The 17,754-nt window shown below is 44.5% G+C and overlaps 1 protein-coding gene across 1 annotated transcript in view; it reads left to right on the top strand.

The window, feature by feature from the left end:
- TTC9 (tetratricopeptide repeat domain 9) overlaps positions 1-17,187 on the top strand; it is a 37,745-nt gene extending 20,558 nt beyond the window's left edge. The window contains exons 2-3 of the mRNA XM_033107995.1: positions 11,710-11,892; positions 13,907-17,187. Of these exons, the coding sequence (XP_032963886.1) occupies positions 11,710-11,892; positions 13,907-13,986 (263 nt within the window). The 3' untranslated portion in view covers positions 13,987-17,187. The remainder of the gene's footprint in view (positions 1-11,709; positions 11,893-13,906) is intronic.
- Positions 17,188-17,754: the final 567 nt, after the last annotated feature.

Raw genomic sequence — 17,754 nt, 5'->3', positions numbered from 1 at the left:
CTAAAGAACAAAACAAACAAACAGAAACGAACTCATAGATACAGAGAACATTTTGATGGTTGTCAGGTGGGAGGGGTGTTGAAGAGGTGGGCTTTGAAAAAGAAGAAGGATTAAGCAGTACAAATTGGTTGTTAAAAAGTAGTTATGGTGGGCTGGCCCGGTGGCTCAGGCAGTTAGAGCTCCATGCTCCTAACTCCGAAGGCTGCCGGTTCGATTCCTACATGGGCCAGTGGGCTCTCAACCACAAGGTTGCCGGTTCGATTCCTCGACTCCCTCAAGGGATGGTGGGCTCCGCCCCCTGCAACTAAGATTGAACACAGCACCTTGAGCTGAGCTGCTGCTGAGCTCCCGGATGGCTCAGTTGGTTGGAGTGCATCCTCTCAACCACAAGGTTGCCGGTTCAACTCCCGCAAGGGATGGTGGGCTGTGCCCCCTGCAACTAGCAACGGCAACTGGACCTGGAACTGAGCTGCGCCTGACACAGCTAAGACTGAAAGGACAACAACTTGAAGCTGAACGGCACCCTCCACAACTAAGATTGAAAGGACAACAACTTGACTTGGAAAACAGGCCTGGAAGTACACACTGCTCCCCAATAAAGTCCTGTTCCCCTTCCCCAATAAAATCTTTAAAAAAAAAAAAGTAGTTATGGTGTAGGGAATAGCATAAGGAATATAGTCAATAATATTATAATAACTATGTATGATGTCAAATGGGTACTAGATTTGTTGGGGTGATAGATAGGAGGGGTTGTGAGCAGGGTGAAAAAGGTGAAGGCATTAAGAAGTACAAACTGGTAGTTATAAAATAGTCATGGGGATGTAAAAGCATAGGGAATATAGTCAGTAATATGGTAATAACTATGTATAGTGCTAGGTGGGTACTAGACTAGTCGGGGATCACTTCTTAAATTATATAAATGTCTAACCATATACTGTGCACCTTGAAATTAATATAAACTAATATTGAATGTCAACTGTAATTGAAAAATTTAAAAGGGGAGGAAGGTGAAGGAGAATAAGAGGTCCAAATTTCCAGGTATAAAACAAAATGGGAATATAATATACAGCAGAGGGAATATAGTCAATAATATTGTGGTAGTATAGTACAGTGTCAGGTGGCTACTGTACTTACCATGGTGATCACTTCTTTAGGTCTATAAATGTTGAATAACTATGGTACACCCCTGAAACTAATATAATTTTGTATGTTAGCTGTATCTTTAAAAAGAATCTTTAAAAAAAAAAATCATCATACGCAGTTGAGCGTCCTAGGAGGGCAGTATGTATAATGCTTAAGAGCACAGTTTCAGGTGCCAGATGGCTTAGGTTCAAATCCTGACCCTGACCCTTATTAGCTGTGTGACCTTGGGCCTCAGTTTTCCCATCAGGAAAATGGGCAAAATACTAGAACCTACGTCATAGGTTGTCAAGATTAAATGAGTTAATGCTTAGAACAGTGCTTGGCCTATTCATGCTTAATAAAAATTACCTGCTCTTATTCTTATGACCCCTCTGGAAGGATGGATGAACGCTGCCTGCAAAGTGTCCAGCTAGATTCTCCTGAGCTCATCATGGAGCATCTCAGCCTTCTGCCCTGTTTCCCCATTTCCGTTGCCTGGGCTCCTTTTCTCCATTGAGAAGTCACCACTCACTAAGAAGATAAAAGTCTAAAATGTCACAAGTTGACTGTCAGGCTGAGAGCAATTGTTTGTCCAAATGTACAGCTCTAGGACTTGGCCATCTGGGGCCTGTTTGCCCTTGTGGGTAATCCTGGAGCTCCTCATGGCTGTCGTGGGCTCTCATAGTTTAGCCTTAAGAAACGTATATCCAAAATGCTAGAATGTACCAGCTCAGGTGGTGAGGAGGCACATCTGTAGATGCCCACTGGGGACTTACTAAAATTGTGGGTTACTGGGCTTCACCCTAAACCCTGGGGCTCTGCAAATCTGCATTGCTGGGGGAGTGGGGTCTAGGAATCTCCATGTTCAATAAGCTTCCACAGATGATTTAATGAGAAACACTTGTCTATGAAGTTCTCAATGCATGGGAAATAGTGACGTTTTTCATCCTGCTAACAAGCCTTCAAGGAAAAGGTTTATAGCAACCATAATTACCTTCCTGTTTCCTACCTCAACAATGAGACCCCGAGAGGTGGGTGTTTTAACTCAAGGACACGTGAGTGAATGCCAGTGCTAGGGACATTGTGTGAAGGAGTGAACTCAAAGGCACCGCAACTGACCAACAGCTACCTCCTCTGCTAAGAATATTTTCCTCTTCCTTTATAGCCTGTCTCATGCCCTATACAGTTGGAATCCAGGCCTCCTCATTTTCCTGCCACAGCTGACTTTTAGAACTCCTAGTTCTCCTGAATTATTAGGAGTCCAGAGGAGCCCACAGACTTTGGGTCCATCCCCCCAACCCCTCCATAAAGATGTCAGCCAAATACTGTGAAATCCACTCATCCACTCATGGTAAGGGACGAGGCTGAGTGCAGGCAGCAGACAGCACTAATGTTTGCAGTTTGGGAGTGTGAAGGGGTGAGGGTAGAACCAGCTGTTGACTCAGAAGCTGTCTAATCTGTAAGTGAGAAGAAAATAGGTCCAGAACCCCACCCCATTCTTTCCTTCAAGTCCCCTTTTCTGGCTGCAAAGTTGCTTATGTAATGTTCTCTGCATGTACTCACCCATCCCCAATAGGGAAAAACATAACTGAAAGGAAAGATGGTAAGTAAAGCCAAGCATCAAACCTTGGTTTGGGAAACAAGAGGCAAGTGTGAGTTTATGTACAACTTAGAGCATGAAACAAAAATGAGAAATCAGAAGAAGAGAGTTGTTTTCAGAACTCTAAATGCAAGCATTTGTGTACGCAGAAGAGAAAATCAGCACTTTCATGGAAAGATGAAATTGAGCAGTCACTGCAGGCCTAGACACAGAGATTCCTAAGGAAATGTTACTGTCATTTCACTGCACACACTACATGCCCATTGCTCTGCCATAGAAAGACCCTCTAAGTCACCTTCCGAAATGTTTCTGACCTATTCTTAAAATTTTGCTTTAAATTAAGCTATAGCTTTGTGTATGCATCATACATTGTGTATTGCACTCAAAGGGGAAATTTTGCTGGATGAAGGTACACATTGCTGGGGAAACCATATTGAACAAATGGCTTCCTAAAGAATTAGCATTTGTGAGAATCAGTTTCTGTGCCCAGCACTGTGTGAGACATACCATACATTAATTATCTCATTTTATTATCACAAGAGTTCCCACAAAGTAGGTATTATCTCCATTTAACACATGAGAAGAACAAGACCCAGGGAGATTAAGTAACATGCCCAAAGGCCTAGGCTAGTAGGTGGCAGAGCTTGGATTCCAGCCCAGGACTCTATCTCCAGATCCAGCACTGATATTCGGCCAGGACACCTCAGAACTGGCACAATACTATGTGCCTGTTCAATATGGTTATGACCTATACCAGTTAAATATTCTGAATGTCAGTTCTGTCCAGATCCAAGCACCTTCCATGTCACTATGCCATTGCCCCTTGAAATAAGTTTGAAAACCAATTAAATAATTTGCTTAACTTTGGGGAAGTTTTCCCCCAGTAATACAATAGCCAGTCCCTGGGCCCAACTCCCAGAGGAATGACCAGCAAGGTGTATTAGTTTCCTAAGGCTGACGTGATCAAGTCCCACACACGGGGTGGCTTAAAATAACAGAAATTCATTGTCTCACAGCTTTGGAGGCTCGGAATCCAAGATCAAGGTGTTGGCAGGGTTGGTTACTTGCGAGAGCTGTGAAGAAGAATCTGTGCCATGCTTCTCTCCTACCTTCTGGTAGCCTCCAGCGGTCCTTGGTGTGTAGATGGCCATCTTCTCCCTGTCTTTTCACCTTGTCTTTCCTGTGTGTGTATCTGTCTCTGTGTCCAAATTTCTCCTTTTCATAAGGATACCGGCCATATTGAATTAGGGTTCAACTTAATGACCTCATTTTGACTTGATTGCCTCTGTAAAGACCCTCTCTCCAAACAGGATCATATTCTGAGGTACTGAGGATTAGGATTCCAACATACCTTTTTGGGAGGATACAATTCAACCAATAACAGTGAGGCAGCGTCATAGAGGAGGCTTGTTCCTTCTCCTCACTCCTGCCCCCAGACAGGTCCTTCCTTCCCATCCAGCCCATGCTTCCCTTCTGTTCACCAGGTAAGGACAAATGACAGTGAATCAGCTAGAAGAAGAAAAGCAATGGCTACATGAGCTTGTTCTTCCTCCTCTCATCCAGTTTCCCTTCATCTCCTGCCAATGAATGGCACTTTGCCCAGGCAGTCACTATGCCCTGCATGCACCAGGGAAAAAAACAAAACAAAACAGGTGCCAGAGCCAGGAGAATCTGACATGTTTTAGCCTGAGGTTTCAGTGTGGTAGCTTCGGGAACGTCAACCTTTGCCTGAGTATGTAAGAGGATTCTTTAAATTGCTGATTCTCTAGTTTTTTCTCACCACAGACCCCTTAAGAAAGCCTGCCAGCCCTTTTCATAAAATCATATCCTAAGGGGGATGGTAGAAGAGGGTAAAGGGGGTCAAATATATGGTGATGGAAGGAGAATTAGCTCTGGGTGGTGAGCACACAATGTGAAATATAACTGATGTATTATAGAAATGCATACTTGAAACCTATGTAATTTTACTAAACATTGTCACCCCAATAAATGTAATTAAAAAAAAATCATACCCTAACCACCCAAAGTTGGCAGGAGCAGAGGAATCTCCACATGGGAGGGCTGGTTGGAAATTTACAGCCCTAATTCTTGTCCCGCAAATTTACCTCTCTTGTAAGTTGCACTGGCTACCACTGCTATCATCCTATTAGGCTCAAGGAAGGCTGTTTCTCTTCTAGCACTTCTTCCCAAGCATGAAGAGAAATTTGTCTGAATTCTCTACAGCTTGGCTGATTCTATACTGCAACATTTATTAGCTTGTCAGAAGACAAAAGACCAGCAGGTTAATAGCCTTTCTTTCACAAGAGCTTCTAGATATGGTTGTCTGGGAGTCCAGGCCCATCTTTAAGTGTCCACTGTGGGCAGGTCTCCCCATCCTGTACCCTTTCTGCTGCTAAATGACTGCATCTTTGAATCCGAATACGTACTCAGAGTTGAGGCCATAGATACATGGGAACCAGCTCCCTCTCCATCCAGCCTGAGACCTGCCTTCCCAAGCCCACAGCCTTCTCTGCTGAGACTGATTAACATGGCAGTTCTTACTCCCTTCAGGGAAGATCCTGCCCCAGAGCCTTGCCTTGGGAAGACTGCATCAGAACATAGTCAAATCTCTATGCAAAAAAAAAAAAAAAAAAAAAATCTCCACATAGCAGGAGAATTATCTGATCGAAGCCCTGTTGATCATTGCCTTACCAGTTCTGATTGTCATTCCGAACAGAAGATGCCTTGCCCCAAGTAATAGGGAGAACAGAATTCCTTTTGAAGGAACCAGTGAAACAATTTCATCCTTTTAGTAAGTGGCAAACATTGTATTCGTAGGCTGTTAGATTGAAACAGATGGTAGATAATCATCAGAGAAATGCAAATCAAAACCACAATGAGATGTCACCTCACCCCAGTCAGAATAGCTATCATCAACAAGACAAATAGTAACAAGTGTTGGAGAGGCTGTGGAGAAAAAGGAACCCTCATACACTGTTGGTGGGAATGCAGACTGGTGCAGCCATTATGGAAGGCAGTGTGGAGGTTCCTCAAAAAATTGCGAATAGAATTACCATATGATCCAGCAATCCCTCTCCTGGGTATCTACCCCCAAAATCTGAAAACATCTACACATAAAGACACGTGTGCTCCAATGTTCATTGCAGCTTTGTTTATGGTGGCCAAGACATGGAAACAACCAAAATGTCCTTCGATAGATGAATGGATAAAGAAGAGTGGTATATATACACAATGGAATACTATTCGGCGGTAAGAAAAGATGATATAGGAACATTTGTGACAACATGGATGGATCTTGAGAGTATGATGCTAAGCGAAATAAGTCAGACAGAAAAAGCAGAGAACCATATGATTTCACTGATATGTTGTATATAAACCAAAAACAACAAAAGAACAAGACAAACAAATGCGAAACAAAAACTCATACACACAGACAATAGTTTAGTGGTTACCAGAGGATAAGAGGGGTGGGGGGTGGGAGATGAGGGTAAGGGGGATCAAATATATAGTGATGGAAGGAGAACTGACTCCGGGTGGTGAACGCACAATGGGATTTATAGATGATGTATTACAGAATTATACACCTGAAATCTATGTAATTTTACTAACAATTGTCACCCCAATAAATTTAAAAAAAAAAAAAAGAAAAAGAAAAAAGAAACAGATGGTAGAAATTATTTAGTGAGGTGCGGGCCCCTTGATTTACAGATAGGAAACTGAGGCCCAGAAAGGGAGAGTGACTTTCCCAATGTTGGCTAATGGCAAAAGTGGAACTAGAATCCAGCTCTTCTGATTCCCAGCCCATTACTCTTTAAAATATTTATTATCCATGCTGATAGCAGAGCACAGAGACTGTCTGTCGTAGTATAAACCTTAATTCAAGTAGAGGCCGGGTTATAACAATGTGGTTGAACAGTCCTGGATCATCTAATGGTCCTGACAATGTAAGACTTCCAGTATGAAGGGCGCCCACGTGAGTGTAACCGCAGAGGGAAAATATTTTCGGGGCTACCTAACACCCGTCAGTTCTATCTCCTGGATGCCACTTAAACGAATCCCTTTCTCCTGCCTCCACTTGAGTCAACGTAATCGCCATCATTTCATCATCCAAATCCACTGTTGCCCTAAGAATAAAGTCCCAGATCTTCAATATGGACCATAAAGGTCTCTGTGTCCCGGTTTCACCTTGCTTTTCCAGTTCTCTCTCTCTCTCTCTCTCTCTCTCTCTCTCTCTCTCTCTCCTCTCTCTCTCTCTCTCTCTCTCTCTCTCTCTCTCTCTCTCTCCTCTGCCTAGAAAGCTTTATCTCCTACATCAGTGGTTCTCAAACGGGTGATTTTCCATCCAGGGGACATTTGGCAATATCTGGAGACTCTCTTTAGTTGTCATAACTGGCATCTAGTGGGTAGGAAGGAGCCAGTGACATTGCTAAACATCCTACTGTGCACAGGACATCCTCCCATCACAAAAAATTGTCCAGCCTAAAATGTTTATATAGTGCTGAGGTTGAGAAACACTCAATCTTTGGAACCCACCTTAAACAGCACTTCTTCCAAGAAGTCCTCCCATGATTCTTTATATTGGTTGAGGGCCCCTCCCCCCACTCATCCCTTCTCTTTCACAGCGCTTGGCACATGGGAGTATCTGAGATAGTGTAACATCTGCCTTCCCCACCAGTCCCTCAGCTCCAGGATGGAGTGGAAAGTTTGGTTTATCACTTGATCCTAGTGCCCTCAATGGTGCCCAGTGTAGTTAGGCATCGTTTTTTTGCCCTGTTGACCCCAGAACACAGAGGAAAGTAGTTTACACAGGTGATCTGTCTTCTACCAGGGGTCACGTGAGTTTCCAAGGGCTTCAAATGCAGATCCAAAGACACCCATGGTCAATAGCACAGTCTTAGGAGCCTGGCAGAAGTGGGTGGATATCATAATTGGTACGACCATCTCCTAGTTGAGTGACGTTCAGCAGGTTACTTAATTTCTCTGGAACTGGGTTTCATCATCATAAACAAACAAACCTAAAAATAGAACCTGTTTCATAGAGTTGCTGTGAAGATTAAAAGATATATGTGAGGTACTGAGTACCACCTCTGACATACAGTCGGGGATCAACTGAGAGGAAGAAAGGACAATGGGAAGACGTGACCCATCTCACTGCAGCCCCCAGGCCCTGGGTCGTGGGCACGAGGACGTGGAAGGAACATAAGGAGACTGCCAGTCAACTTCTCTTTCTTAACGTCCTCAACTCTAATATGTGCCTCACAAACATCCCATCTTACCTATCCCACGGGCTTGTTATATGGACCCCAAATAGCTCCCTAGCCAAACCAGAAAGGTGTCTAAAAATTACCTGTAGGTGGGGCTGAGGGCAGCTTTCCAGACTCTCTTACCCTCTGCACCTCAGACCCTTTTAGGAGCTCTGGCCTGGCACCCATGGTTCCTTATCTGGATTCCACCTCTCGGCCCAGCCTTTCTGGATGGCAGGCCATTTGAAGCCAAGCAAACTCTAGATTTCTCCATCTTCCTTGGTTCTGCTTTCTGGTGCCAGCAGAGGCTCTGCATCCTATAACCTCCCTGGCCCCACCTCCTGCCAGGTCTGGACCCTGGTCTACAGCCAGGTATCACACTTCTCACTGGATCTGCAGGGGAATTTTAAACATTTTCACCAAGTCCCAGAAATTGATTGCTACTGTTCCTTTTGCCCTGGGGGAGAAGGCATCTTTTCCTTTTCCAGGCCTCTTTGCCCTTCCCCCGTGTTAGACATTCAAAAACTTAAAAAAAAAACAAAAACACACACACACACAAAAAAAACCTAGGTTCATTTCCTAGACTGTTGAAGTTAAGAAACAGAGGTGTCTGTTTGAAGATGGGACTGGAGGGGAAGAGAGCCACTCAGTCTGGACCCAGGGCACATCAGGTGGAGCACATGGAAGCTACAGACAGGACATCCTTTACCTCTGGGAGCAGATGTTGGAGCCGAGCCCCACGCAGGTTGCAGCCAGAGAGGTTCACACACAGGAAAGGAACCTCTTAGCAGAAGCCCTTCCCCATCAGCAGAGCTGTGTAACCACCAGGGAAGATGCCAACAGCATGGGGGTGATATGGGGACAGCGGGATGGCCCCCTGGCATGTCAGCAGATGGAGAGCCTCTGTGACAACAGCCACGGATGCCCACGCCCATGGGGTTAGCAGCCGGTTGCTTTGGTTACTTTGGTCGACTTGTTTGGCTTTCTGCCCTGTGGCCAGTGAAACCTGACAGGTCAGTTTCTAGATCTGGGCTGATTCTCTTCCACTTCCTGGTTCTCACACCTTCGACTTGAAAAACTGTGTGGTTCACCACCCCCCCTCACTGCAAAAGGATGCGTTTTGCTTTGTTTTGTCCACAATGCCAATGAAAGGTCTGGTCTCTTAATCAGCCATTCTGATTACTGGGAAATTATTTAAGGGATAAAAACAGCTGACGTTAGACCCCTGAAGATTAAAACCAGTGACTTGCTTCCATCTGGGAATGGTTCTTCCAATGTGGGAGAAACCTCGGCACAAAGGAGCAGCTACCAGCATTCTGCCCCACGCCACTCAGCCAGGTCTTGGCGGGAAACAGCACTTTTGCCTCCTAAGTTTGTTTTTATTTGCTTCGAAGAAGAAGACTGGTGCCTTTTTTCCTTTTTCTTTTTTTTTTGTAACCCCTCCAACACGTATAACACACCTCTTTGTTCTTAGTCGATGCCTACTAAATATCTGAGTGATGGAATGGAAGAGGAGGTAACTCCTCAGGGCTGGGATTAGGGTGAGGCAAGTGAGGCAACTAAAGCACCAAATTTCAGGAGGCGCTCAGTGTCCAGAGCCGTATAAGCTTCCTCACCCTGCTCCTGGTCTTGTGGCTGACTGCTGGTGAGAGAAAGCTTCAAGGGGACAGTTTACTCAGAGATGGCTGACTGTGGAATAGGAAGGGGCCCCACCACAGATACCTGCCAGCCTCAGCTTCCTCTTGCCTGGGACACACTTGTCATGTTGTCCACAGGTAGGAGGCATCAGACAGTCCCTGCTCCCAGAAACTACAGAGACAAGCGTGTATGAAAGAGAACTTGAAGAAATTCCATGGCAGCTGCCTCTTCAGGGGTGCAGGGGTTGAAAAGAATTATAATAATATTAGACAGCACTTTAGGTACTTACTATGTGCAAAGCCCAGTATTAAATACTTTGTTATTTTATATAATCATTTTTTTATATAGTCATTATTTTATATAATCCTCTCAACAATTCAATAAAGAACTTGGGCTCTGGCACTCAACAGCATGGATTTAAATCTCAGCCTTGCCTCTTTCATATTGTGTGACTTTGGGAAATAACCTCACTGGGCATCAGCTTTCTCATCTGTAAAATGGGAATAATAATAGGACCTACATCATAGTATTCCAAGGATTATATCAGGTAACACAAGTAAAGCAATGAGACACACATCCAGCACAAGGTCAGCACTGGACATATACTAGCCACGGTTAGTACTGTGATTGCTCCTTGTAGCTTTTTCCTAGGGCTGCCATAACAAAAGTCTCACGAACTGGTGACTTCAACAATAGAAATGTATTGCCTTGCAGTTCTAGAAGCTAGGAGCCCAAGATCAAAGTGTTGGCAGGAATGGTTCCTTCTGTGAGCTGTGAGAGAGAATCTGGTTCATGCTTCTCTTCGAGCTTCTGGCATTCGTTGGCTTATAGATGGCCATCTTCATATGTCTCTTCACATCGTCTTTCCTCTGTGTCTGTCTCAGTGTCCAAGCTTCCCCTTTGTCTTAGTCCATTCAGGCTGCTGTAACAAAAATACCACAGACTGGAGGCTCAAACAACATCCCCTTATTTCTCACAGCTCTGGAGGCTGGAAAGTCCAAGATCAAGGTGGTAGCAGATCTGGTGTCTGGTGAGGGCCTGCTTCCTGGTTCTTAGACGGCCGTCTTCCCACTGTGTCCTCGCGTGGTAGAAGGGGTGAAAGAGCTCTCTGGGGTCTATTTTATATGAGCACTAATCCCAATCAGGGGAGCCCCATCCTCATGATGTAGTTACCTCCCCAAGGCCCCACCTCCAAATACCATCGCACTGGGAATTAGTCATCAACCTATGAATCTTGGGGGACACAGACATTCAGTCTGTAGCATCCTTTTTATAAGGACACCAGTAATATTTTTTTTTTTATTATTGGGGAAGGAGAACAGGACTTTATTGGGGAAGAGTGTGTACTTCCAGGACTTTTTTCCAAGTCAAGTTGTTGTCCTTTCAATCTTAGTTGTGGAGGGCGCAGCTCAGCTCCAGGTCCAGTTGCCGTTGCTAGTTGCAGGGGGTGCAGCCTACCATCCCTTGCGGGAATCAAACCGGCAATATTGTGGTTGAGAGGACGCATTCCAACCAACTGAGCCATCCGGGAGCTCAGCGGCAGCTCAGCTTAAGGTGCTGTGTTCAATCTTAGTTGCAGGGGGCAGAGCCCACCATCCCTTGCGGGACTCGAGGAGTTGAACCGGCAACCTTGTGGTTGAGAGCCCACTGGCCCATGTGGGAGTCCAACTGGCAGCCTTCGGAGTTAGGAGCATGGAGCTCCAACCGCCTGAGCCATCGGGCCAGCCCCAAGGACACCAGTAATATTGAATTAGAGCCCACTCTAATGACCTTTGTAAAACTTGATTGCTTTTATGAAGACCCTATTCCCAATTTAGGTCACATTCTGAGGCACTGGGGGTTCAGAATCCAACATGTCTTTTGAGGGGGCACAATTTAACCCATAATACAAAGCTAAGTAACTTGCTCAAGGTCACACAGCTTCTTGGTGATGGAACTGCGTCCTAGAAACCAGGATTATTTGATGACAAATTCCATGGTATAAACCCCCATGTAAAGGCATTCCTGAACCTTCTCTGGATGGGGAGAAAGAACCAAAGAGAGACCTTCAGAGCCTGCTGCTGTAGTGTTGAAGGCATTTTCCCTTCTTTCTCTCTTCTTCTGTAGCCTGCCTGCTTCAGGCTGAGCTGGTAAACTATGAACGAGTCAAGGAATATTGCCTCAAAGTCCTGAAGAAGGAAGGAGAGAACTTCAAGGCCCTTTACCGATCTGGTGTGGCCTTCTACCACCTTGGAGACTATGACAAAGCACTCTACTACCTGAAAGAAGCAAGAACCCGACAGCCAACAGGTAAAGCAGCAATTGATGTTTTCTTACCATTAGCCCCCTCTGGCAGCTCCTGGGGCCTTCTCACCCTGGTGGATAGCTCTCTTGGTGCAGGGCCAGGCAGGCACAGAAATGACAAATTAGGGGTCAGGTGGAAGCTAGGACGTTGGATGAGGAGAGCACACAGTCTATGCATTTGCCTGGGGTCTGGGTTCTCGGGAGCTTGGGCACCTCTTCTCTACAAATCGAATATGGAATGCTTTGTCTTTTCCTCCCCAGAATCCAGCTTTCTTCACTTACTCACAACTACATGTTGAATTCTTACTATGTGCCAAGATTTGTGCTGGGCACCAGGGATATAAATGAGAAGACCTGTCCCATACTTGTGAGGACCCCACACTCTGGTTGGCAAAACAGACTACTTAAATAAATAATTTTGGTGCTAAAGCCAGCATCTTCCAGGAAGCACGCTCTAACTTCTCCAGTCAGATCCCACTCCTTAGAGCCTGCAGTACCTGTACCATTCACTTAAATTCATATGCACTAGCTCAGCCATTCATTCATTGCACAGATATTTATTGAGCAGTTACAATAGCCCAGGAACTCTTCTGTGTGCTAGGTAGATAGCAGGGAACAAAAGACAGTTGCTACCTTCAAGGAGTTTATGCTATAAAGGAGGAAGATGGACAGTAAACAAATGGACAAATGTATAATGTAATATTTAGTAATGGTAAGTGCTATGAAGAAACTAAAGCAGAGTAAAATGGTCAAGAGTAAATGGGGTGCCATTGTAGGCCTAGTGGTAAGAGAGAGCCTCTCTAAGGCGGTCAACAAAATGATTTTGACTTGATGTTGCGTTGTTGTTCATATGGCTGATTTTTAAATGCAATTCTCCTTCCAAGACTTTAAGAACTTTAGGATCAATTTGCAAATATCCAAATGTATACTTACTGTTTTCTTTATTTTTTTAAGAACATCAATTAAGAACACATATTTTTATGTGTTGATTTGTTTTCTGTATATCAGTTGTGGTCCCCCAACTATACTGGAACAACTTGAGGACTAAGAACTGGATTCATTCAACAGAATTTCCTTGAACACCTACTATATGCCAGCACTGTTATGGATGCTGTGCCTGGAATTTTTGAGTATTCTACAGCATTCATTTCTACTTCTGGAAGTAAACATCTCAGGCAGCCCTGTAACTTTTATATTCTGGTGTGTGCTTAGCTAAGCAGCTGTCCCATGTCATAGCCACCTCACTAATTTAAGGACTAGGATTGGGGGGATATTCCCCAGTTTGTGAGGTAGTTGTCTGACTCATAAGAACAAAAATAAGACAGTGAAGCAAAGTCATTTAAAACTCTTCCATTTCAAAAAATTACTTTCAATTAATATTCATTGGGTTAAGCGCTTTTGGACTAACCTATTTTTGTCCTCACAACCATTTCATAAGGAAGGTATTACGGTCCCCAGGAGAGGCAGGCTTTGGAGTCAGATGTACCAACTACTATGTGTCTTCTTGGGCATCTTACTTAACCTCTCTGGGGCCCAGTTTTCCCCTTTGTCACAGAATGATGCTACATACCTTGCAGGATTATAATGGAGGTAAAATGAGATAATGAAAGTTAAAAACGTGGTACAAAGTAGGCATTCAAAAATGGATGTTGTTTTTTGCACACAGACGTGAGGCTCAGAGAAGCTGGTAACTTGCCTGAGGTTAAAACTCTAAACAGAGCCTCAACTGTGCTGACTCAGGCTCTGGGACATGTTGTTTCATAGAAATAAAGGAAGAAATGCCACCTCCTCTCCTCTCCTTCCCCACCGTCCCCTGGGTCAGGGTGACCTGTTCACATTTGCTAGGGGGAGACAGAGCAGGAGAAAGCTGACATCCTGGTCACCCTCTCAGCCACTGTGGGCCTTGGCTGAGTGAGTCTAGCCTGTCCACGATCTGCAGACACAACTTTGGGCGGGTTCTGTATAGACCCAATAGTTCCCCTCACCTAGTGTTTTCTAAGATGTGCTTCTCTCCTCACAGACACCAACGTGATTCGGTATATCCAGCTGACAGAGATGAAGCTCAGCAGATGCTCCCAGAGAGAGAAGGAAGCCATGTAACTACAACACTTCTCTCGAGTTGCACCTGCGCCTGACCCTGGACTTCCAGGCACCCCCTGGTGGAGAGCCCCTCCCTGAGTTCTGGTCCTTTCTCCCCACTTCTTCCCTCACCCCCTTCCTACCTCTTCCTCCTGCTGCCCTCCATTCTGTCTGCTCCCAGTGTGAAAAGAAGCAGAGATGCAAATTTGGAATCTGTTGGGTTACCCTGACAGTGGAGATATCCTCTTCTCTAGTATGTCAGCCACTAGAGAAGTAGGGACCTAACTTCTTCCGGGACAGCTGGGGAGAACACTCACAGGCCAGGAATGCCATTGTAGCTTTGACCTTAGCCTGTGCTTCTGATACAGGCAGAGCCTGGCAGGTGTACCATCCCAAAGGCAGCAGGCATGGAGCCCACGGCTTGATCCTCCTCACCTTCCTGACACACCAGAGTATCTTAAGGCAACTGTGACAGATCCAGGGATGAGACAAACACCAGAAGCGTTGGTTAAGCCAGGAGAGAGACCGTGAATTTGTACACTGGATTCCCCCTCACGCTCAGTAACCTCAGCCCCGCCTCCCTCCCTCACTTGTTGTCTTGGCTTGTGCTGTTTTCTATCCCCCTCGGGGATCTGAGACTGCCAGGATTCACATGCCATTGAAGCCCACTCTCAGTGCTCTCTGGTGACCACACATACCATTCTCCCATACTCCCACCCAGCAGGCAGCTGTGACAGCAAAAAGGCAGGGTAAAGTGGGCCAAGAGTTGACCACGTAGGTGATGGGGAAAGGGAGAGTTGGCGTCTAGAGGAAAGAGCATTGTATAGACTGGAGGACTGAACTGTGGACTAATTAAGTATAAATAAAAATAAATTAACAGGCAGCAGTTCCTGTCATTTCTGTTGGAAGCAGCCCACTCCCCCACTTCTACTCCCTCCCCCAACTCTCAATCGGAGCTCCTTACAGCCAGGCAGGATGGGGCTTCCCCCAAAGCAATGGGCCATTTGTTCAGTGGTATACAATGTTGGCTGCCGCCTTTGTGCTTTCAGAGTAGGCTGGGATTGGGGTGACTGCCCAGGAACTTGGCTTTGTGGGACTTTGTGGGACTCGTACAGCCTCTTTTTTGATGACATTATCTGAACTCCATATCTAGCACAGAGAATGTGTTCAACAAATATTTGTTGAATGAATAAATTATGACTGCAGACTGGCTCTCCCGCCTTAAACTAATTTTATCCCAGCCTAGTCTCCTGATATCTATGCTCTTTATGCTATGCCATGTTGCTTCAGTCAAATGAGAAACATTTCCTGAGAGCTTATTGTTTGCCTATTATTGTGCAATATGCTGTGGGACATAGGATGTGGTCCCAGTTTTCAAGAAGATGGAAGAGTTGAGAAATACTCCTATGAGATTATTACCAATGACACATTTAATTTATATGATGCTTTAAATTTTTCAAAGCACTTTCATGTATTTTTCGTGTGATTAGTGAAAGAGACAATATTGTACAAATTAAAATATATACAGATGCAATAATGTTAATAGTTAGCATTTATTAAATGCACTATCCTCAGAGCTTTACATGTATAATCTCATTCTTTCATGCAATTACCCTATGAGATACCATTCCCATTTGATGGATAAGAAAACTGAAAACCAGAAAGATTAACTATCCCAAGGTTGCATGGCCGTAAGTGGAATAGCTAGGATTTGAACCAGGTCTGTCTGACTCTGGAGGTCTAGCTATTACCAGCTTTATGGTTAGTTGCTGCTCTATAAAGTATTACAATGAGCAGTTACAACCATTCAAAAGCAGGACAGTGTGCATTAAGTTGAAAAGCCTTGACTATGTCAATGGTGGTACACGAGCCACCTGTTATATTTAAAATGCCCCAGGCCAAAAAAAAAAAAAAAAAAAAGGTCCCAACACTAGACTCCAGCGGCCAGGGCAGTGATAGACCAGGAAAAGACAGCTGAGACCCAGCAGCTACTTCTGTGTATTGTTCATTCTGCTTGCTGAAGGGTCTAGCACACATCCAAACAACCCACCTGGCATTCCTCACCCCATCCCCACCATTGGGGAGGATTCACAATTATAGGTAGAGACTAAGAGGAAATACAAAGTTTATTATGGGTTATTTGTTTAAGCAGAGGCTCCACCACTGCAGAACCCAATCACTGCTGACAGGCCCAGAAGCCAGCAGCCTGGGGTTATATTCACAGAGCTCCTCAAAGGCTTCCTAGGGGACTGTAAGAAGGTGCCAGAAATATCCAAGGGCCCACAGTTGCTTGCCTATATAGTTCAACCTCTGGAAAAGAGGAAAAGGAAAAAGCTGTTATAGCTGCCACATTCTCCTCACCCCTACCATACCCTTTTCTCTGCCCTCTTCCTCCAAAATGGTTTCACGTGACCCCAATTCAAAACCACCCTGCAGCACGCACAGCACAGGCAAACAGGCAAAAACCCTGTTCCCAAGCCTCCAGCCCAGAAAGTTTGTGAGTCGGTGAACTGCTTGTTACCGTAGGTTCTGAAGGATAAGATGAGGTCAGAGGTGGCCTGCAGAGCCAGTTCAAACTGGCAGGGACTTCCTTTGGTCTTGCTTTCAGGAAGGACTCAGAGTAAGTATCCCGAACATGGAGCAGGAGAGAGGATTTGCCTCAAAGAGTTGCGTCAGGGCTGGACAGACAGGGATAAGATTGTTGCCATCCTTCCAAAGACAAAGGTTGAAAACCAGAACTAGGTGAAGACAACCTAGCAGGAGCTCACTGTACAAGTGTACATGCAGGCTGTCTGCTTGTTTGGTGACAGATTCACATGCTTATTGGAACTCCATTCACTGTGACTCAAAGTTACATGATCCCAAGGGAAAAAGCTGCCTGGGGGTATTTGTTGATGTTCGGGGTGAGTGGCGAATTTTCTTTTCCTTTATCCAACAGAGACCTCAGAGAACTGTTAAAGCAAACTCAGTTCTGTTCCCCTTACCAAACCTTCAGCTTCCTTCTCCCCCATCCCTCCCCAAAGCAGGGACCCTCATTTACATGCTTTGTTTGCAGATGTCACTGCTGAACTCTACCTGGGGAACTAAACCTGGATTTGACCTGCTTTGTCATCTCCGGCTTGGATTTTTGTGGTAGACTCTTCGGAGAAAAAAAATTATACTTTTCCTGTAATTATTATGAAAGTCTCACATGTGTAATTATAGAATTTTAGTGAAGAAAAAGACAAATTCCAACCCATAGTTCTACCACCCAAGACAAACATTGTAATACGTTTGGATGTTATCTTTTGGTTCTTTTTGGTATAAATGTACTCATGCACATACACAGTTTGTGTTTTTTTTAACAAAATCTGGATCACACTTTATATATATACTCTTTAATAACTTACTTTTCAAAATATGTATTTATATTTTAAAATATGTAATACATACACAGACACAAATTTCAAAAAGTACAAAAAAAGCTCTATAGTAAGAAGTAAATCTCCTTCCCACCCTATCTGCCGGCATCTAGTTTCCCTCCCATTACTTGTATATCCTTCTAAGACACTTTAGCACTTTCAAACATATGTATGTCTATTCTTTGGTCACACACAAATGGTAGCATATGGACACACTTTTTTGCACCTTGTGCTACTACACTTACTATATCATAAACATAACATTTTTTGCATGTCAAACTTTTTCAATAGCATCAATTATATGGATGGACCCTCTTTGGGTAACCAATCTCCTAATAGTGATTATTTCATTTGTTTCCAATCTTCATTACAAATAATGTTGCAACAG

The sequence above is a fragment of the Rhinolophus ferrumequinum genome, chromosome 6 (assembly GCF_004115265.2).
Source record: "Rhinolophus ferrumequinum isolate MPI-CBG mRhiFer1 chromosome 6, mRhiFer1_v1.p, whole genome shotgun sequence".
NCBI classification, from domain to species: Eukaryota; Metazoa; Chordata; class Mammalia; order Chiroptera; family Rhinolophidae; genus Rhinolophus; species Rhinolophus ferrumequinum.
This window is presented reverse-complemented; position numbering and strand designations above follow the sequence as displayed.